General features: G+C 37.3%; 1 protein-coding gene across 5 annotated transcripts in view; it reads right to left on the bottom strand.

Moving 5' to 3' along the window:
- Immp2l (inner mitochondrial membrane peptidase subunit 2) overlaps window positions 1-24,313 on the bottom strand; it is a 796,480-nt gene that overhangs the window by 211,150 nt on the left and 561,017 nt on the right. For all 5 annotated transcript variants that reach the window (XM_028768878.1, XM_028768882.1, XM_028768881.1 and 2 more), the window contains one exon: window positions 18,746-18,811. In XM_028768878.1, coding sequence (XP_028624711.1) covers window positions 18,746-18,811 — 66 coding nt within the window. The remainder of the gene's footprint in view (window positions 1-18,745; window positions 18,812-24,313) is intronic.

Here is a 24,313-nt window from a genome sequence, read left to right as displayed (position 1 = left end):
AGAAATTGTTATTATTTGAGGTGATGAATACGCTACTTTTCTCAACATGTATGAAAATGTCAATTTACACCCTACAAGTACATGCAATTATTTGTTAATTAGAAATTAAATAAAACTGTGGGCAAGGGAGATATTTCAGCTGGTAAAAAGCTGGTAGAGTGTGTGCTGTACTGGAAAGATAGAGACAGATTTCTGGAGCTCATTGGCTGGCCAGACTAGGCTAAACGAGTTCCAGGCTAATGAGAGATCCCAAACCTTGGTGTACATCACGTGCGGATTCATATCCAAGTTTGTTCTGTGGCCTACATACACATGCACACATATACAAAATAAAAATATAAATTGAAACTAAAACTGAAGAGAAAGTTACTGAGAGACTTCCACATGACTCTGAGGAGCTTCAGAGCCACAAAGGACATCTCACACAATATGCCTAAAAGCTTTGACGCACATACGCAGCAGAAAGGATCTCTCTGTATATATTGGCACAAGAAAAATAGAGATTAACAGTATATACTTACTCACAAAATTGTTCCAGTAGCTCAAAGCCCACTTGTATGGAATTAAGAAAGATCTAAATTCAGAAGGATTGCAGGAGAGTAACAATTTCAAAAGTTGAAGTGGCTAAATATCGACATAAACACATAGATAACTTGAAAAGCTTAGCATTTACCCACTAGAAAGGACAAACCCATTACAGTTTGAGAACAAAGGATCTCTAGAAATTCCACTCCACTATTTAGGTATCCAGCGGACTAAAAGATAGCTGCACTGAAGTTACAGGTTCCCACAGCATATCAGCTGATCCCCTAGATTGTAGGGTAAGGAAACTGGGAGCTAGTTCATACCTAACCACATAACTACAGCAAGGCATATAACTCTTCAGACCTCAAGTACATGTCATCTGGACTCAATTTCAAAGTTCCATCATTGAGTTAAATGACGATATGTCCCTGTTTTAGGAAATGGGTGCTAAAATACATAAATTTAAACATAAATGGAATCATGATAATCAGAGGCTACCTAAGTATCATGAGAAAGAAAGATCTTGAGATTTTCGGTTGGATACTATGTGCTCTGGGACAAAAGTAAAAGAATTTAGAAAGTCTTTAAGATGCACTTGCTTGTAAGTGGTCTTTTAGTCATGACCACATTAGATGAGGACAAGCACTCTGAGAAGCCTGTTGTTGTACTTAGGGGACAGATCCTCTCTGTTGCTGGTCCTCCAGAGGGACAGAGAAAGCCACTACTGTGGAGTTATGTTCAGTACACTCAATGATAGCAAGTCTTTACATGGAAATAACCTAAAGAAATGACAGCCTTAAATAATAAATAAATAAATAAATAAATAAACAAATGAAATGACACCCTTTCCGGTTCAAAGCATCAGAGGAGTGTTTCGTGCCTGTCTTCACTCCAGCATGAGAAAAAGCACTGCATATCTCGGAGAACCCACTGGGACCAACATCCCATTTTCAGGGGTATTCTGTTGATGACAGGACTTTGGCTACACAACATATCAATTGGAGCACTGCAAGACAGCATGTCATAGCATTTATGCTGCTCAGCATAATTTGTGTTTAAATCTTCAATTATCTGCAGCAATTGTGACCGGCGAACTGCTGAGGAGCTCAGCTGTGTTCTTATTCTCCAGTGGGTTTTTTGAAGGAAGCCTCCTGTGATCCTTTTCCACAACATGAACACAAAAGACATCTTTTCAGAGATGGTTAAGTTGGGGCTTGAAATTCTAATTCCATTACTGTATTTAAGCATGCAGTCAGTGCTTACCTACTGCCTCATAATTCTACCCAGAGAACAAAAGCTGCCATTTGTTGGTGAATGAGAGACAAAGGATCTGAAATTGCGAGTAATTTAAATAAGTCACAATTTGGTGTTATTTATTTCGTTCATTCCCAGCAGGCCTAATTTAAACACCTTTATGCTTTTCACGTGTGTTTTTTTTTTCCTTATACGCTTTTCCTACTGAGAAGGTGAAATCTAATGCTTAATAATGTTCCTTCAGAATCCACACACAAGAGGCACAAAGGAAAATCATGGATTCAATTCAGGGACAGAATGCAGCTACAAGCTTTTCAGGTTCTGACGGTAACACAACAAATTCTAATTCATTAGGCTTTTTGGCTCGTCCTCTTTCACTGAACTATGGTTACACTGTTGAGCTCAATTTCTGGTAAAATGGCAAAACAGTACATTAATCAATTAAAAAAAAAGTCAAGACTTGGTTAAAAAGAATTAAAGCTGACTATTTAAAAAATGCAACATATGAATATCAAACTTGTTTTATTAGCCTTGATTTGGTATAGAATGTTGTTAATCTTCCTTTCCTTTTAACTGATTGTTGTGGATTCTATTTGAAAGTATAACTTCACTATTTTCATCTACAAAGTGTACTTCATTCAAGAGTTAAAATTCCTGCAGTAAACATTAACATAATGTGGCAAGATTTTAAAAGTTTCCAACTGACTAGTAATCCTTGACAACCAAAAGCTAAAGTTAAACTGTAGAATAACTCAGTAGGAAATACGAAATAGCACTGTCAAGATTTACAACAAATATACTGGAAGTGTTCTAAAAATTAATATTAAGCTGCCATGCTTGGCTCGATTAGCTTTCTTCTTCATTTACAAAGCATATCTGTCAGGTTTTCATGAACTTGCTCTCCAGCCCCTTTTCTAAGAAACCTGTTTAATTAAGTTTAACAGCTGTGTACACTTCAGAAACAAAAAGATTTTTTTCCCTTGAATCGCTTAATCTTTTCTTAAAATATGATCCTATTGAATATATTTTTAAAAAGCAATGGACAAAGAAAAAACTCCTATCAGAGAAACACCAGCCGCTTCTAACATCCATGACTATGTAGACAGTAGGTAGACAGTTTATTGATTCCCAAGCTACCAGGAAATACAAGGGCCACATGGGGGGCATGGACAGGCCTTTGTTCTTCAAAAACCAAATAATCTCACAGACAAAAAGTTGTTAGACAGAAACTACAAAGACAGAAGGCTATAGGATACTATAGAATACAATAGGAATGTTTGCCAGAGCTTCTGGGATACTAACATATAGCTGCCCTCCAAGTACTGAGACAAATATGGTAATGACATTCAGTACAACCAGCATCTGTAAAGTCAATGTTACCTCTCTGTCACTACATATGCAAACATATAGTGACTGAACAATGATATGTATCTGTGGGAAATAAAAATCTAAAATCATAACAACAATCAAAAGCAGATGGATATGAAAATACTCAAAACAATATACCCTGAAGGTTAAAAATACAACAAAATAAATATAAGACATCAGCTAACCCAATCAATTTTTTTTTAAAACAAAATGTGTTTAATTAGGTTGCTAGGTTATGGGTTAACCAAGAGTTTCAGAGGACTAACGTTCACCACATGGGGCTGTGTGATTGCAAGCAACAAACATGTTGGCATCAGAGCAGCAGCTGAGAGTTCACATCCCAAGCCACAAACAAGAAGTAGAGACTGAGTACATGAACCTTTTGAATGCTCAAAGCCCCCCTCCAATGTCTTACCTTCTCCAGCAAGGCCACTTCTTTTTTTTTAATTTATTTTTTATTGGATATTTTATTTATTTATAATTGAAACATTACCCACCTTTCCGGTTTCTTGGGAAATACACTATCCCATGCCCCTCCCAACTGCTTCTATGAGGGTGCTCCCCCACCCACTCACCCACTCACACTTCCCTGCCCTGACATTCCCCTACACTGGGGCATTAAGTCTTCACAGGACCAAGGGCCTTTCCTCCCATTGATGCCAGGATCTCGTTTCTAAGAATTTCTCCAGAATCTCTCTTCAGCTGTGTCAACTTGACCTTGGCAAAGGGAAACAGCACTAGGTAGAGTCTTGTGACAGTGAGTTCTCTGACCTAGGCACACTTAACTTTCTTAAGAATTTCTAGCACTTTTCCCACTTGTAGATCCTTTTCATTCAAGCCTGGGTATTCAGGAGTACAAAAGGGGATACATTTCAAATATCCGTTGATAACAAATCAAAAGGAAATTTATTTTAAAGCAATTCTTTGGTACACATGTATGTTTGTCACTTATTGATAAGGGCAAGATAAAGAAAAGCAATGTTTTTTTTTTTAAACACAAATATTTCTACATAAAGAATTAAATCTCAACTGAGCATTTGATACTGCAGGATACAGAACCCCACCACAATGCTTTCAGGGTTATCAGTATTTTGGTTGAATAACCATAGATGCTGTGAGCACAGCTTCATATATATACATAGTATGAAATGGAAGACGTATTATTTTAGGGCATTTCAGAAATTGTTAGAAATGTTCCTAATCTTAAGTCAGGCTTCACTTAACTTTTTTTTTTATGAAACCTATATCAAGAATAAAAGACAAAAGACAACACAAGAGCCTTCCAGGCTGGGAGGGAACATAATGGCATTCTGCACTTGGAGCCCATCCCACTCTCAAGACTTCCTCCCTCTGGCTTTCTCCCTCAAGACTTCTTCACTCCTGTTCATGGTTCAGTATTCTTCTTATGTGTGAGAAAAGCTCCTGGATGTGAGCAGGGGGCCTCTCTGGAAGCCCATCTCTCCAAGTGAAGCCTATCGAAATCTAAGAAAGGTCCACCCCAGCCAAAGAACCCACAATAACCCAGTAGTATGGAATGGAAGGTGAGGTGTTCAAGACAGCATTCTTTGGAGTCACACAGCATGAAAGTATGCATAGTACAATGTGCACATGCTGCGTGTTCAGAACAAGGCTATAGTAAAGTGGAATGATCCCTGACCTGGCGAGTACTGCCAGAACATCTGAGATTCATTATGCATTTGGTTGTGACTGAATGTCTGGTATTGTATGTTCAGAGACCTTTTAGAAGTAAACATTTGCAGCCTCTACATTCAGCTACCCATACGGTTCTCAATGAAGTTGAGAAACAAGGCATTCCCGTGCTATGTGTGACTTTGGTATCAGTTGTGTGCACAAATTTATGAAGGAGCAAAATCCAATCCCCTTTCCAGGAAAACTAGAGCACACTGATTGTTCAAATGGTTAGTTTCTGTCTTAGGGGGAAGGTTGCCCAAGCCCAACAAGTTGACTGCAACCTCAACCATGTGTCTTGTTTAGTTCAAGAACATATGACTAGAAATAATATACGACACACTGAAATGTCTTAGGATATATCCCATAGTTTCATCATGCTTCTATTCCATCTCCCTGGAGGCTATTAAACTCTGACAGCTCAGGCCCCAAGGAAAGAAACAAAACCCAAGTAACTCATAGTGTTCACAGAATGCAGTGGGAAACAAGCCCCCATGAACAGCAGGCCTCATGTACTGGCTGTTTGCTATCATAGAGAAAGTGAACCTAAACCAGCTGACAGGGACCTTTTCAAACATGAACAAGCATATCTACTTTCCTTTTGTTACATAGGGACAATCCCTGTAGCACTGGGGATTCTGGACAGAGAAGGAAAACAGATAGCCAAGACTCTATTCTTCACCACTTCATTTCCTTAACCTTCAGCAACAGGAAGAACTAATGCTCAGCAAATTAGAGAGTTTACATTTTTAAAGATAAGGACTTGGGATTGATATTAATTGGACTAAGTTGAAATATTTCCAAAATAAGTAGAGTCATTTCACAGAGTGATATCCAGGATGAAAATTTTATAAATATTGTACAGAGCTTTCTACAGTCATTAAATTTGACAAATATGCTAAATTTCTCAACACGCTAAATTTCTTAGGCAGGATTATATTTGGCTAAAAAAAATGTGTTGAACCCCCTTATCCTAAAGAGCTCACAGGTAGCAAGAGGTTTGTGCGGCTGGCTCTGATCCAATTAGAAATACAGCATTGCACACTGTGGGTTTGAAAAAATGACTCTGGAAACAGAGTAGATGAATGTTCTTACAGTAAGGATAAAGATGCAGGATCTTGTTACAGGGAAGAGATGGAAAAGGATCTACTAAACACAGGCTAAACTGTGGGCATAAATAGGAAGTGAGAAAGTGTATTTTGAGATTTATTTTTAACTGCGGGGTGTGTGTGTGTGTGTGTCTTGGTATGTTCACATGAGTATAAGTGCCTGTGGAAAACAGAGTCATTAGATTCTTCTGGGGCAGGAGTTACAGATGGTTGTTAGCCATCTATGTGAATGTTAGGAATCATTCAGTTCTTCTGCAAGAGCAATCTCTCTATCTCATGAAATATGAATAAACAATAGAGCCATAGCCTACAAAGAATGTATACAATCCAAATGATAAAGAGTTAACAAGCATACTATATAAAATCTAACAAGAAAGCATTGAATACATTTTTCAAAATGAGTAATTATGGAACAGATAGTTCTGAGGAAAAAGGAAGGTTAATAAATATATATGCAACTTACTCATATTAGCAATGAAAATATTTAAAATTAAACAACAGAGGTTTTTTTCTTTTCTGAGACAGGACAGGGTTTCTCTGTGCAGCCTTGGCTGTCCTGGAACTCACTCTGTAGACCAAGCTGGCCTTGAACTCTCTAACTTAAAAAGTTTTGAAGAGTAATGCCTGAGGATGACAAAACAGCTCTGTGGGTAAGGGACTCTGCAGGTGTGAGGACTTGAGTTTCCATTCTCACATAAAGCCAGCCATGGTGACACATGACTCTCATCATAATACTCTTCTGTGCAGATGGTGGGTACAGACAGGAGAACCCTGGGAAGCTCAAGAACCAGCTAACCTAGCAAATACTGGAGAAAACAAGTCAAACTTTCTCAGACAAGATGTCAGGTGAGACTGACACCAAGAGTTGTCCTGAACCCTTCATAGGTGCACTAGGTACACGTGTGCCCACATATACACACATCATACACACGTATAAGGATTTTAATAAAGCAATAAGTGAATTGAGGACAATTTATATAAACATAGTTTAGAGACACAGATGACCTACATGTATTTCTTTATACACTCACACACACACACACACGTATGTGCTCCTGAACAGGAGTGTGTATTCATATATAAGATGCACTAAAACATACAGAAGAAAAGGGTACACAGTAAAAAAAACTGACCTCAAACTTCAGATGTTCCAATGTAGGTGAATGGCAAAAGGTACTACTCATTTACTAATATTTCCTTATAAGTTTTGGCTGCAAGGAAAGTTGGGATAAAGTCCTGGAGGAAGCAACAGTCAGGCTCTGGGACAGTGTGTCACTAACCCATAGAGTTTACTCATATGCAAACATTCCAGACTATTCTTGTACTCAGTTGCACTATTTATTCAGAAGCCTTTCAGTTTCCTGCTATTATAAGCCATGCAGTGATCTCTCACACACACACACACACACACACACACACACACACACACACATACACACATTTCTTTGAACTCCCATGCCAGTATATCTGCTGGCTCTATTCCTAGAAATGGAATTGTTGACTAGGAGCTGGCCAGACAAAATAAAAAGACCAAGACAAAAGGAAGGTTGTTTCTTGCAAAAACAGCAGCACCCCAAAAGGTAGGCAGCTGCTGGGCAACCACAAACTCCTGGAGTGGCGAGGCCAGAATGAAGAGAACAGACCAGACAAGTCAATCACATAAAGATGGGCTCTCTTTGTGTTGTGCTAAGGAATGAAGATCCAGAATGAGACAAACATTGAAGTGGTCATTCTCCTGGAAGACTAAGTGACAGGCTGCCTAGGGCGAGAGGGAAGCCAACTAGCCACAATACAATTGTGTAGCCAATGTAGCCACAGTAGTTGGGGAAGAAATAAGAAAAACTAGCAAGCCACCGAGCTGCTTACTCTTCTCATCTGCCTGCTGCACTCTGCCTTTATGGAGCTATCCCAGACATCTCTGAGAAACCTCATAGCAAAGTATTTGCCACAGGGAATATGGACTCCTCCACTCTTGAATGCAGAATGAGTCTTGCTTGTGTTAATCCTACATGTGTGCACTGGCCCGTCCCCCTTTCTCTGTATAATATTTAACTATCAAAAAATTTAAGAACGGTATATTAAGATCATTTAGTCCCAAGTCCTCAAATGCTTTACATTTTCTAAACCCTAAATTCATAGAGAATGCAGAAATTACAAAGTGATCTAAAGCCATCTCCCAAAAACTCTAATGAGTGGAAGTGATGATTAAGATCTAACAGTTTCCATTAGAGGATCAAGAGGACCTGACACCGTTGTGTGTATTTCCCCACCAGACTTCCCACTCCAAACCCAGCCATGGCAAGTTAAGGCTAAGCAAGGCGGTAGTAGTGGTCCAGCTTGAGACAGCTTTGAGTTTTGTGATTTAAGATGTTCAAAGTTATTGTGTGGGAAGAAATCGCCAGTTGTACTGACCATGTAGTCAAAACAGGCTGCAAAGCCATCTCAAATTCAGCCTGTGAGAAGCAATACCAAAACAGGTTAGTGAATTCCACTGTGTCTACAAACCCACAGGGTTTGCTGGACTCCTTGTCCAGAATGTCTCATTGCATACAGAGGGAGTTAGACTCATATATTCACATTTTCAGCAAGTTCACTGTCCAGGAGACAGTGATGCTTAGACCAGGAGACCACATGGTCTACAAGAAGAGTAGCCTCTCTCTGAGAGTGAACATACCCTAAAGAATATGCATGGTCTTCTAAAGTATTTTTTCCTACTATTTTCCAAATGTAAAATACTGATAAAATAACAGTATAAAATTTATAGGGCACTCTTCCTTCTATATATTTGTAAAAATCAGCAGATCAACATCAACTCACTAATAATACAGCCAATAGTGGGAGGTATAGACTGTATGCCATATTTTTCAAAAATGCATACACCATAGATCTAAAGCTAGAGACAGTGAGATTGAATAATTTTAAAAATGCTTATATACCCTACTCCTTTAAATACTCCTAAGAATTAATGAAACTACAAGCAAATCATACAATATATTTGATCAAAATATGACAGAGTCATATCAAATACTTAATGTTAAGACTGAGAAGACAACATTAAATACTATCTTTAAAAATTCAGAATTCTCCAGCATGTCTCAGAAAAACATATAAGGTTAGTAAACATGTGCACTACCCATTATTACTAGTAATGAGAACATTTTAATGAAAATACAAAGAAGGGAGTTTTAAGCTTCCTATTAGCGGACTTAAAGACAGTACACAGTGACACTTCACTTGCTGTGGGCAGAAGTTTCACCAGCTTCCTTCTTCATTTCTTTCCACTTTACTGCTAGGAACATTGCAGGCTTTAATAATAAAGAAAAGCATTATTTTTTTTTTGAAATCCATGAGAGGATACTGGGGCTGAAACATCAATTTAGGGTTCATTTCAATTTCCATCATGTAGCAAGCATTCTCTTGATTTTAATGATAGTTGCATTCTATCCAATTCAGAAGCTTAATTTACATAATCCCCCAAAGACGCCCCAGAATTCCATTAAAGGTCACCTTACTTTCCCATGCACAGACCAACTTCTAATCTGTTCATTCTTTCCTCTTCTATTGTCATACCCCATGCTTTGGTAAAGCTTGCTGCTCATTACGCTTTCATCTGAAATAGAAAATCTTTCAGTTTTGCCTTTCCATCCTACTAAACTCCATTCCAGAATGTATTACTTGCTCCTCTTCATGTTATAGTAAAAGATTAAATAGTCATTTACTTTTTGATGTGTGTAAAATTGAAATCCAGACTCCAGAACTGCTCTTTGGAAGTCTCAAAGCACCTAGAGGTGAGGCAGTATGGGACCGAGCATTTATTACCGCCTGCTTCTGCTGCATATTAAAAGCACCGAGTTCAGGGAAGAGAATTTATTTGTGTAATAAACAAAGTAGAAAAACTCCCTGGATCCCAGGTGTCCTGCAGCAGAGCACAAAGTTAATGGCTTGCTAGTTAGCATACCTCAAATATACAATTTACTCTTCTTAAATAGAACATCAAAAACTGTCAGTCTCCTAATAATAATAATAAAGTCAGTCCTTTTCACTGAAGTTCTCATTTGAATCACAACCACCAGGGTGCTCAATATCAAAATCTTATATTAGTTTTTCCAGTAAGTGACAGTGAGCCTCCCATATGACATCACTCTGAAGGAGAAAGCTAGGGACACTCTTGGCTTAACAAATACTTTATAATTAATTGTTCTATCAACAAACATCATTTTTATTTTTACAAAACAGCTAACATAGTCTTGAATTTAGAATAAACAGTTGGAATATGGGGATCATTAATATCTGAGACTAATACATTATGATATGCATAGACTTTCCCCCAGTAAGCTAGACAACATCAGAATGTTTTCCATAAATGTAAATAAATTGAAGAATTATGTTCCTTTAAAGAAGTTAACTCTATCTGTCCTGCTAGCTTGGCACAGTACAGGCAGGTTGAGCTCAAACAACCAAACAATAGCCATCATCCTAATTAATGATACCAAGCTTACAAAGACAAAGCACTAAAAACAGCAGTGGATAGAAGTTGTCTATGGGCAGGTCTATTCCTTTTACATTAAAAAGAAACTAGGTGGGTAGTGAAGTTTAGTATTCTCTGTTTTGAACATGCGGCTATTTCCCATTTGAAGGACCCTTGTGGTGTTCTTGAAGCATAATTCTTCTTCCTCAGTTCAGACCAAGGATCTATTTTGTCTGGCTGTGCAGACATGGCTGCTAGCATTTCAACAATCAACACATTCCCTCTGCCTCAGCCAATATAATAATACCAGTGGGTGCATTATTTTCTTCTAAACTATTGGCCAAAATTTGATGCATGTAGACTAAGGGTCAGCAAACCTTAGCACGTGGGCAAAATGTAGATCTACATCTATTTCCTTAAATAGTGTTTTATAGGAAAGTTCTTTTCATGTAATCCTTTTGTTTCTGTTACTGTATCACCAGAATTCAATGTTTTCCAGACAGCATGGTTTATATACAACTGAGAAAGAATAGAAAGTGACATACTTTACAAACATGAAGCTATTTTCAGGAAGACAAAGGTCAAGTTCCATTCTTAGGCATAGGCTGTATTGGAGCACGCGGGGTGAAAGTTTTAAGTGATTTTTTTTCTAGGATTTTTATTATCATATTCATGACATCATTGCCAACATGAATGTCCTCAACCTTTTCTGCTGTGCCTTTACGTCATATTATTGAATTGACCCTTGTGTATGGTGTGAGGTAAAGAGCCGGTTTCCACAATAAGACCAACAGAGTCAACTAACCTGGATTCTTGGGAGCTCACAGACACTGAATCACCAACCAAAGAACATACACGGTCTAATCTAAACCTTCCCATCACATGTATAGCAGAAATACAGCTTGGTCTTCACGTGGATCCCCAAAAAAACTGGAGTGGGGGATGTCACTGGATACGTTGCCTACATGAATATTGTTCCTCTAACTGCGCTGCCTTGTCTGGCCTCAGTGGGAGAGGATGTACCTAGTCCTGCAGAAACTTGAGGTACCAAAGTGGGGGAATACCCACAGATACCCCTCCCCATCACTCCTGCTACACAGTCTCCAGAGGCTTTATCACATCTCCACCATAACAATTCTCCTGTTAGACTGTATCTCTTCTGTTGCCATTGTTGTCTAACTATAAAAGTTACAAAGGGTAAGAATTACCTATGACATTTAGCAATTTCTAACAATGAAACTCAATAGCATCTGGAAAACAATAAATACAAGGCTCTCATTAAAAAAAAATTAAACTACAACTACAGCTACAATCTGGCATATAAAAACACATACTATGTCCTGGGCTTTCTGCTAGTCATGTTATATCAATTATTTCAAATGATTTTTTTCAAAAAGGTTCTATGGAATATATGATAATGTTAAGTTTACAGTGAGTAAAATTAGTTTTATAGAACTAGGTAACACAGTAAGAGGCATTTCTGGAATCTAAATCAAGACAGTCAGAATCCATTCTGTCTGAGCCCACAGCCCCTCTGTCACACTGAATGAATAATGGGTAGCTCTGTAGAAATGAATAAATGTGAAGATTGTTTAACTAGGGAAGAACTTTGCTTAAGGTACAGGAGGTATCAGAATACAATACTTTTTAGGGAAACCACTGGCAGGGGAGGTAGAGAAACATAGTAATAAACTGCACCATTTGACCTGAAGGCAAATAAATCTAAATGGCATATCGACTTTCATCAACTGTAACATTCTCTAAGGCCAAGCTTTAAATATGTTTGTTATATGTCTCTAATAATCCTTATATTGCTAAATTGAGTATAGGAATAATTTTGAGATAAAAATGAACGACATTATAAAGATCCCCTTTCTCAGTCTATCTCTGTCTCTCTCTTTCTCACAATTAGAAAAAAGGTGTCAATTGCTAAACCATATATTCATATATTCTTTACTTGCAACCTCATATGTATGCACTGATTCAACAATATCAATATAGATAATCTCCTACATATGTAATTCTACAAAGCCAAGCGTTGTCCACAAACTTTTTATTCTTCAATGAGGAATTAAGCAAGAAAGACTTCTACACTGCAGTAGCAATTTCTACACTAGGTTGACAAAAGCCCAAGAAACGTAGGTATTCAAGTTCTTATCCATTAAATAACATCACTGGTCAGAGGATAGGATTAATTTAGAGTGTACAAAGTCATTGTTATTACAGAATAATTCACGGATCACTGTCAACCAGGCTAAAGGACTTTGGAGTTTTCTGAAAATCTTCTGCTCAGGTTACCAATGACTAAGGACAGGGTAAAAATATCCACTGATCTTTCAGCAACCACCCACCCTCATCCCATTGAGAATTATAAATCTATTAGCTTGCATGCTCCAAAACATTTTACCTACCAGTCTTTTATCAGAGTCCTAAACATAAGCTTATTTTCATATATTCCTCCTCTTGGGACCAAAGGCATTCCTAATTCTTAGTTTACAGAAAAAATACTAAAACTAATATATGTTCTTCATGGATAACCATATAGATGCATTAGGGTTCTATTATTTTTAGCTGGTACATAACCACAAAGATGTTATTTAAAATGCATCAAGTGGTTTTACTGAGAAAAATTCAATTCAGTTCTATTCTCTCTTCAAATGCTTAACCATTTGCTGGAATACAGTGTGACTCAACAATCTGTGATAGGCCAATATTGATTTCCATATCTTCATCAGTCTATTTCATCAATGGCTTTAAAATGTTTAATTTCTAGTGATTCAGTGCATTTTTATTTTGCTAATACCAGAGTTATGTTTAATAAATGAAGGTGTTTTGATGTTTTCTAATATAGTCTTCTGACTTGGAAAGCAATTATCATGTAAATGTTTTTCAGTAAAAATTAAAAAAAAAAAAGACCCATGATTGCCTGCCTCCAACTGCTCTGCAATGACAATTCAGTTTTCAGATAGTCTGGCACTGGATTGTCCATCAGGAAGTGACTGTTGTGTGGCCAGGACCAGCCCCCTTCATCTTGCTCCTTCCTGAAGCCTAGAAGTTACTCTGCTTCTGGGGATACTCGTTAGGATTTAGGATACATCTAAACAGGGAAGGTCAGCAACAACAGAAAATCAAATTATATGAAGTGGATGATAAAGGAAATTATATTTATTATATCAGGCTTATGTTTGTTACAGTCTATCTTAGCGACTGTGGATTATGTTAACAATCCTAATGCATAACTAATACTAATCTCTTTCTCTCTCCAGAGTGTCACGGTTTAGGTGATAAATTATATGGTTATCCTGGCCATGGGGACTAAGAAGGATCTACATGCTTACTGCATTGACATCGCTAACTATATGAAAGAACCCCAGATTCTAAAAGAGGGGGCATGATGCAAGGCCTCACTGCTGATTGTCTGGGGAAGATCTGCAAAATAGACATACAGCTGTCCCTACATGCAGAGTGGATACTTCAGACATTTTAATTGTGGCTGACTTGGGTCAATGTGCTCTAGTTTAGTGGGGGAATTTTTCTTCAGTTTACACTTTTCTAAAATAGTGTTTCTGTGTGAGTCATAAAAAATGAATATGAAAAAGCAAATACCTATGGTGGAACTAATAAGTATGTCTAAATGTTAATTTCATTAGCTTCTCACTGTTACTGTCACGGACAAGCATACAAAGAGGGGTCAACATTATGAAACTAAGAACTTGCCTAACTAAGAGCTTCAGAGAAAAAAATAAAAGGGTCACTTTGTGATTGTAACCAATGTTGATATTAAGATACAAAATCCAGACCCCTCAAAGTCTCCTCATTTCCAATCTTAGGTATTGGCTGAACTCGCTGAATAAATACTTCTAAGTCTATATTTTACTTTGTCAATATAAATCATAATCAGTGGATTATAAATAATGTGACTGGTTTTATCTGGGTCAATGGAAATAAATCAAAGTAGTCATCACGCATGCCATAAACAAAGGCCCTTAACTATTCTCATGAGAAGCTTGACTGCACTTCAAGAGAGAGTATTCTGAGTAGTTTCAGAGTCACATTGTTGGCGGTTAATCTTTTTGCACACAGCAAACAGAAATCCTTTAAAAATACCTGGCTGGTCATCTACTAAAATAAAACTGAAGTCCTTGCCTGGACCCACAAACCTCTGGAGACCTCTAAAAGCTCACCTCTAAAAACATCTCAACATTCTTTTTTTGTGTGCTGGCTTCTTGTAAGACCTTGATCTCTCACCTAGTCTGTATCATTCTCAGGTTTGTACTGATTTCTTTGGGTTGATTATCCTTCATCTGCCTCCTGTGACTCACTGTCTCCTTCCCGCAATTTCCAAACCTTAGAGAAGTTTGCAGTAGATCCCTTACCTAAAATCCACCTCTTTTTACTACTACCTCTCACCCGTTCTTATCTTACCTGTGTATGTTCATGCTTGCATCCATAAACTCACTGTCCATCCCCAACAACAGGCATGTATGCAAATGAAGGTTAAATGTTTCTTTTGTTCACTATTTCTCTCTAGTACCTATGTCAATGATCATTAAGTTAACGGAATTAAGGTTCACCAAGAGCATCCAACCTTTTATAATTAAGGCGCTATGATGCCATTTACAAAATCCACGCTTAAGAAACATGCAAATCAGTTATTTCAAATCACAAACTCAAAAATTATGTTTTCATAGAATTCTGTGTTGCTTCCTATAGCCCACAGGACAGAAGGTGGACATATCTGTACATGAACTGGTTAAGGGAGATATAACCAGATCATCTAACATTAATTTCAAATTATATTGAAGTGTGTCTAAACTTCTGAATTTAAAGTCCACATTTCTTTGACTTTTAAATAAATGTTCTATGCTGTCTCTGATTTTTTTGTCTACTGCTTGGACCCTTCTCCTACTGGGTTGCCTAGTCCAGCTTTGATGTGATGGTATGTGCCTGGTCTTACTGTAACTTGATATGCCATGTTTGGCTAATGTCACTGGGAGGCCTGTTCATTTCTGAGAGAGGGAGTAGATCTGAGGGAAAAGAGAGGTGGGGGATAGAGACTTGGGAGAGGGAAGGGAGTAAAAACTGAAGTTGAGATGCAATATATAAAAGAGTGCTTTTTTAAAAAAAAAAGTAAAAAATGAATGCCTTCTGAGAAGTAAATTCTGAGTAGTGTTGAAAAGTACATATAAAAGCTTTCTGTGCAGTTTTTTGGACTAATTAATTTTTGTGTGTGGTGTTTTGAACATGCTTGGTCCATGGGAACTGGCCACACAAGGACGTGTGGCCTTGTTGGAATAGGTGTGGCCTTGTTGGAGAAAGTATGTCACTGTGTACATAGCCTTTGAGGTCTCCGAATACTCCAGCTCTACCCAGTATGGAAGACAACTTCCACCTGGCCACCTGCAGAGGATAGTCCCTTTCTGCCACCTGTGGATCAAGATGTAGAACTCTTGGCTCCTCCAGCACCAAGTTTGTCTGCATGCTGCCATGATGACAATGGACTGCATTTCTAAACTCTAAGCCAGTCCCAATTAAATGTTTTTTTTTTTAAGAGTTGCCTTGGTCATAATGTCTCTTAATAGCAATGAAACTCTTAACTAGGACACTGTATGATCTATTTATATTTAAAATATCTTTTAAAAGAAAAAAGTTAAAAGCTTCCTGGGAGAAGAGCTAGAACTAAAAATAAAAATAACCCGAATTCCATACTTTTATAACTAGAATTTCCATTTTAGCCTATTTAGCCTACAACATTAAGTAGTATTTGTGAACAAAGATGTTCTTCACAGCATCTCTAGTTCAATAAAGCCAAATTATTTCTGTAATTAAAAAAAACTTTAAAAAGTTAATCTTCCTTAGGGAGTAGAATCTAAGTCACTACTAAAGAGAACAGATTGCAATTTCATTGAATCGAGTCTTGAAAAGGAAATGCTAAGCTAAGTAATGGCTAACTACAATGCTCTGTTCTGGTATCCCTCTCTGTACTTGTCATTCCTACCAACAAAACCCTTACAACAGCTTTGTTTTAACTACAGGGTACTTTCTAGGACACTCGGTCTCTCTACTTATGGATCTACACCAGAAAGGCCATCGAGCCCAAACTCGGCTGATCAGTTGGTTGACCAGCAGTCCATCAAATAGATACATCGTAGCTCTGTCCCTCAGAGAGCATACAGAGATTTCCATCATATCATTGAGACATGAGGCACACCTAAGGAAGGCAGCAGGAAGTAATGGGACAATAGTCAACTGAAAAGAAAAAAAAAAGAAGGCAATAGACATAGCAATGTGGATACAGGGAACAACGAAAACAAACTAGAAGTCGTAGTGTTAGTCTCTTGCTGTTCTTCAGGGAGCTGCTCCCAGTATTTTTCAAGATATCTCCTCAACAGGTTTTCTAAAGTATACATTTCAGTACATTCAGTACGTTTATAAGCAGAGGTAACTTAGCTAATAGAACACTGACTAGATAGACTACTTGGTTAAGTCTTTAACAGTGAACTTGACCTCTGAAAAGTTCATGCCTTCATGATGTCCTCTGATTCTCTCTAGTTGGAAATTTAAAATAATATTGAAATGTATGTATACTAAAACCTAAAGGGGTTTGCACCCTGTTTGTTTATGCTCTTTAGAAAATATCAAATTCTCTTCATGAAAGCAATGTTGAAAAGTCATATTTGGTTTATCTTGCCTCCTAGAAAATTCAGCAATATCCAAGGGAAAACAGGACTGAAAGGGCATTTCACATATCAGAGCCCTTGCTTGTCACAAGGGAGAAAAAGGCTAAGGACCCTACAGCTTATCAAGAGCATCTTCCTATAAGCATTTTCAGATACGGAATTGCAAGAAAGAGATCACAAACAGAAACAGGGACTTTCATCAGGAAATGTTTTACTATCTCATCCTCTGGCCCTTTAACGCCTACCAAGGCTGTTAGAAACCATTGTAGGTGTGTATTGTCACACTAGTTTAAAGTTTAGGAAGCCAAGATAAGAATTTTGTAAGAATAGTTCCATTGATATGTAGTTCATATAATATATAATTATCCCAATTAAAATGTACAACTCTATTTTTTCATATCTAACTGGACAAGTGACAGTATGATATACTTTAAGATATTTCTATACCTCTTAAAAACAAGCACATAACCCTATCCTTCCATTCCCTTCTTACATGCCTGTGGGAATCACTAACCTGTTTCTGGTTTTGTGAATTTCCTTATTCTGGACATGTTTTTAAATAAAAATCACAGTGTTCAGTGGTAAATGAGTCAGGTGACATTTTAAATGCTTCTGTAAATGTTTCTAATGCCTGATTGGTGTAGAGAGAATAGCTAGGTTGTGGTGACTGCTTTTTTATTCAGTCTATCACAATATCACACATCTGGAAAATTCCATCCTGCATGAGCAACAGCAAAACAGTAAAATAAAACAAAATGAAAAGACAAATGACATCCTTTGGTTATGAAAAAAAAGTAGTTTTGCTATCACAGAATCCCCAAAGGGGTCTTGGGGACTCTAGTGATCCCTGGAACATCTTTACACTGCTGATCTCAATTCTGCTCTAAAGCCGACAGGGGCTCTTCCCATTTCGTTTGTTTTGCTTATGTAATCATTAACACAGGTTTTTTTAGGATGGGGTTTTGAGTGGAAACGGAATCAGAAAACATCTTGAATATAATTTTCAAAGCATTTGTCTGCTATATTATGTACACCTAGCTACGTCTTTCTTCAAGTAGGCAATCAGAATGAGATGCATCATGCACTAATGGCTTTCTTGCCCAGTCTCAAATCTTGTTTATATCAGCAAGTGCAGTAAATGAGACTTTGCTCTCTGTTGCTCAAACTCTTGATTATTTCAGTGCTGTCTGTAGTTTCAACACTCACTGTGAACCCAGAAATGTGTGTTTCAGTTCCTATCCAGCTTGTCTTGATCTCTGTGGTTATAAAGGAGTCCTAGGAATTTGTGTCTGGGATTCTAAAATAATGAAATGTTCTTTAAAATTTCTAAAATGGATACTGATGTCACAATAAAATAATTGTGCAAGTGTTGATAACCGAGAGCAGTAATTCAATGGTCAGAGTATGTGGTTAATCTTGGTTTAATTAATAATTATCCTGTGTTTTATAATTTATGGACAATAGTGTGCTCAGTAATCCCATGTATACCTTCCATCCTTAAACAGTCACTGACATTCACTAAAGCAGAAGCCTAAGGGAAGGGCGTACAAAGTTCTAGACTGCCAGGCATACTTTACTTTAATATCAACTGATCATTCAAAAAACAAGTTTAAACCTAGACGTTAAGTTAAAAACAGTAGTTTGGCACCTACCTTACAATATCTCCTTCAAGAGCAATCACTCTCTTAATGATTTTCTGTTCTGGGTTTTTAGGAGACCTAGGATAAAAAGATAAGATTATACAGTCAGCTATGTTTCTATTATTTGAAGAACAGAAAGATAAATTGTTTAACAAAAATCAGCTGTAGTAAAATCAGTACGGAATTCTTTGCACCCACGGCGTGACACAAATCTTACTTGTTTCCAGTGACCTAAGATACTGTTGAGAAAATTATGTTCCATAATAAAACTTAACAAAATTGAAAACAAAGGGGGAAGATGGGTAAAGGTGATACAATCTGGCAGTCCTAGTCCATAGAGGTGGACGAGACAGGAGCAGAATCCCTCTAGCCACAGCATGTTCCAGGCATGTCTGGCCTACATGAGACCCTGTATAAAGTAGAACAGAAAACAAGGGCATGATCATCTTAGATATTAATGGATAAAAACTATTAGTATATTGTTTTCAAAGACAAATACTTATAAGAAAAGGATTTATATGTAAGGAAGCACCCATTTCTTTAATTGATAAATGTTACCAGTTATGTCATTTTATAATTGAAAGAGGATCTTCCAGAAGACAATGATGCTATAAGATTTTATTTTTTAAAGAAGGAAGTAGAAAATTCCTTTAAATCATTTTGAAGTTCAGCAATTTGATGATTATGGAATTAAGAGAGACAAACAAGTACCCCTGACAGTAAAAAAGAAATTGACAGATTTTTATATATAAAGTCAAAAACGCATTTTCTATTTTAATCTCATTTGTGATGGGAAATTTTGATTCAAAATAAAAACACTACTTAAATAAATCCCCACTTCTTCTGGAATATACATCCCGATGGATACTTTCCCACATTAAGCTAGGATTGATCTGTGAGGTCAAGAGAGTATGGGAAAGGAATGATATGGGTATATCACTTTGGGGATTTGGTTGTAAGTGTGTATTTCTCATAATTTAAGTTGCTCTATTCTTTCTCTGCAGGAAGCCAAATCAGCCCTACGGTGATAGTCACATGGAGAAGAACTCAGAATGTTCAAATCACAGCACTGAGCACAGAAGCTTGTCCTTCAACCCAGTCAAGTTTGGAGAGGCCTTAGCTCTGAGCAACAGCTTAACTGCACTTCTAGAACAATCCTGCACCAATGTCCCCACCCAGGCTGCCCTGAGGACAACCCTGTACCAATGTCCCCACCCAGGCTGCCCTGAAGAAATGTGCACCGTCAATGTCTGTTGACTTAAGCCATTAGGCACTGAAGCAATTTGTTATGGGGCAATGGCTAGATAACTTCATCTTAATATGGACAATTTCCTGCTGATACCATGTTAAAGCTCTGATTTAATGGACTTGTTTCAAGGAACAGATCATATATCATATAAATGATCATTTAATGTGTGTTTGAAAATCAACAAGAGATAAAATATTTTCATGTCAATTCACATTTTGAATTAAAACGCTTTTTTCAAAGGAATGTAAAAGTATAAAAACAGAAAAAAGAATTAGAAAAACCGAGTGTGTACTGAACTAGAGGAGTTACAATATAATTTATATCCTATAATATATCTTACAGAGAAAATAAAATTATGTAAATAGCATCAATTACTTTCACATAATTATGAATATTCTTTATTTTGAAGGGAAACTTGATTAGAGTTTTGACTGGCCTCTTTCAACAAATTGAGTAACTCTTATTCTATAAGTTTAGAGTCATTAACAGATAAGTCTAAATTTACCCTGAAGGGCTGTGGTACCTTCAAGCTAGAGAAACTTGATTCTCTGTACTAGGTAATTTAAGATTATTTAGAAAACGTTTTTTAAGCTCTTTCATTTCAGTGTCTTCAGACTTCCTCTTAATCTTGTTGTAGTTTCCTTGAAGGAGCCTCTTCCCTCCCCACCTCCATTCCCTGGGGACTCCAACTCTTGATGGCAACCCAGGATCCTCACTGTTAAACACAGCCTCTCTTTCTACCCATCTCCAATCCTTGGTATCATCACTGACTCATAGCAACATTTTCTGCCAGGGATCCCACAGCCGCCACACTTGTCTAGCATCCAGAGTGGTCAAAATCAACCAAAGAACCCATCCATTCATCCAACAAAGACAAGACTAGATAGCTACCTCAAGAAAGATACAAACATGAATAATCAAGACAATAAGTCTATTCCAGAAGCCAACAACCCTATTCCAGTGATCTCTAGAAAAAGCAGTATACTTGATGCACAAAGCAAGGAGTTTCAAAGTAACAATTATGAATATGTTACAGGATGTTTAAAAGGTTATAAATAAATGTCTTAATGAAGATTGTGAAAACATACATAGTTGAATAGGTGAATAAAACATTTCAAGACAAGAAAGTAGAATTTAACGATGAAATAAAATCACTAAAGAAAATCCAAACTAAAATAAAACTTGAAATGAACAACTTTGGATGTAAAACAAAAACCTCAATGATCTCACCAACAGACCATAAGACATGGAAGACAGAATTTAAGTCCTGAAGATAAGAGAAATGGATAACTCAATCAAAAAAAAAAAAGTTATGTCTACGATATACTAGGATCAAGATGTCCAGGAAATCCAGGACACTATGAAAAGACCAAACCTAAAGATAATAGGAACATAGGAAGTAGAAGAATCCCCAGATCAAAGATACATAAAACATTTTTAAGAAGTTTTCCCAATCAGAAGAATGTCCCAATAAAGGTACAAAGGACCAGAGAAATAAGTCCACAGTGACAGATAATAATCAAAGTACTACATGTATAGAAAAAGAGAGGATATTAAAAGCTGTAAGAGAAAAAGGCCAAGTAACAAATAAAGACTTATCTATTAGAATTATATCTGACTTATCAATGGAAACACTAAAAGCAAAAAGGGCATGGAAATTGTGATGCAGACTCTAAGAGACCACAGATGCCAGGCCAGACTACTATACTTAGCAAGCTTTCAATCACAAACAATGGAGACAGAAAAATATTCCATGATAAAGCCACATTTAAGAAATTTCTATCTACCACTCCAGTTATACAGAAGGCACTGGAAGGAAAACTGCAGTCTGAAAAGATGAGCTGTACCCAAGAGCCACAAGGAATAAACAATCCCAGAAAAGTAAATAAAAAGACCAAAACAAGGATAAAAAACAAACCACCAACACCATAACAAAATAACAGAAGTAAATAAACACTGCCAACTAAAAATTCAGTATTAATCATATCAATTTCCCAATCAAAAGACACAGGTTAACCCTGATTTAGAAAACAGGATCCATTTTTCTGCTCCATTTAAGAAATAACACCTTACCATCAAGTACAGATATCACCTCAAGGAGGAAGAACAGAAAAAGACACTCCAAGCCAAAAGGCAAGCAGTTGTAGCTATCTGACAAAATACACTTCAAGCCAAAATTAATCAGAAGAGATTAATATTCATTGAAGAAAATACTCAACTACAAGATATTACAATTGTACACATTTGTGCACCAAACACAGAGAGGAGGCCACATTCATTAAAGAAACATAACGGCAAAAATATCAATCGAACATGTGACTTAGAAATCAGAAAATGCTGCTGTTATTATCTGGATTAATGGCATTAGTTTATAATCGCAGAAAGAAAAATTGTATACTTGATTTTACTGGCAAGGATCAAGAAGAATCTAAAACAGAAAGCAGAGAATTGTATTATTAAAACTTTTAATGACCAGTTTTGGGGGTTATTAGAACTATACTTCAACGGAAGAAACTCGAATGGCCGAGAAGCACCTAAAGAAATGTTCAGCATCCTTAGTCGTCAGGGAAATGCAAATCAAAACAACCCTGAGATTCCATCTCACACCAGTCAGAATGGCTAAGATTAAAAACACAGGTGATAGTAGATGCTGGCGAGGGTGTGGAGAAAGAGGAACACTCCTCCATTGTTGGTGGGACTGCAAGATGGTGCAACCACTTTGGAAATCAGTCTGGCAGTTCCTCAGAAAATTGGACATAGCATTACCTGAGGATCCAGCTATACCACTCCTAGGCATATACCCAGAAGATGCTCGAACATATAATAAGGACATATGCTCAACTATGTTCATAGCAGCTTTATTTATAATAGCCAGGAGCTGGAAAGAACCCAGATGTCCTTCAACTGAGGAATGGATTCAAAAAATGTGGTATATTTACACAATGGAGTATTACTCAGCTATTAAAAACAATGAATTCGAGAGGTTCCTAGGTAAATGGATGGAACTAGAAATTATCATCCTGAGTGAGGTAAGCCAATCACAAAAGAACACACATGGTATTCACTCACTGATTATTGGACATTAGCTCAGAACCTTGAAATGCCCAAGATGCAACTCACAGGCCACATGAAGCCCATAAAGAAGGAAGACCAAGTGGGGGTGATTCGGTCCTTCTTAGAAGGAGCAACAAAATACTCAAGGGAGCAAATATGGAGACAAAGTGAGGGACAAAAACTGAAGGAGGGGCCGTCTGAAGACCTTTCCACCTGAGTATCCATCCCATGTGCAGTCACCAAAGGTAGATGCTGATGTGGAAGTCAGGAAGTGCATGCTGATAAGAGCCTGATATGGATGTCTCCTCAGAGGTCTTCAAGAGTCTGACATATTCAGAGGCAGATGCTCACAACTAGCCATTGAACTGATCATGGGGTTCTCAATAGAGGAGTTAGAGTGAAGACTGAAGGAGCTGAAAGGATTTAAGGCACCATGAGGAGAGCAACAATACCAACCAACCACAGCTCCCAGGGTCTAAACCACCAGCCTGGGAGCACTTAGGGGGGATCCAGGGCTTCAGCTGAATATGTAAGAGTGGAGGGCCCTGCTGGGCATAGGTGGAAGAAGAGAACCTTGACCTCATGAAGGCTGGATGCCCCAGGGGGTGGGAATTTTGAGGGTGGGGAGGTGGGAGTAGGGGGGGTAGATAGAGGTTACATCCACAGAGAAGAAGGAGGAGGGGTGAGGGGATTGGGGGTTCTGGGGTGGGTGGGGGATGGGGTAAGGGGACAACATAGGAATTGTAAATAAAACATCCAATAAAAAAAAAAAGAACTATACTTTAGGAAATAGCAAAAGCTTTACACAATACGATGTTAACTAAGAAGGAGTGTTCCAATGCAGAAGTAACACCCAAACTAATTACAAAATTTCCCACCTTAATTGAACTAGAATGGATACTAATGAAGTAATATAAAAAGAACCCCTATTTATTAAAAAAAAAAATGTGCCAACAAGTTGTGAGCTTCTGAGATGCTTAAGAGGTATTCTGTATTTTATATAATTTGTACTTAAGATCATGATGCAAAATGTAATATATAGAGTCACCTATCTATATAATTAAAGTTTTATGAATTACTACTTTAAACATACCTATAAATTTTAATGTAATATTAAACTCATGAATCTAATCAAATAATTCAAAATGAAACAAGCTATTACTAACATTAATTCCATTACTCCTTAAAATCTATACCTATATTTTAATCGTTAGGCTGTGGAATGCATTACTTTGATGTACGTAGAGGTGGAAAAGAGTTATTACATATTTGCATCA

Source organism: Grammomys surdaster, unplaced genomic scaffold (genome assembly GCF_004785775.1).
Source record: "Grammomys surdaster isolate TR1022 unplaced genomic scaffold, NIH_TR_1.0 188, whole genome shotgun sequence".
Classification (NCBI taxonomy): domain Eukaryota; kingdom Metazoa; phylum Chordata; class Mammalia; order Rodentia; family Muridae; genus Grammomys; species Grammomys surdaster.
This window is presented reverse-complemented; position numbering and strand designations above follow the sequence as displayed.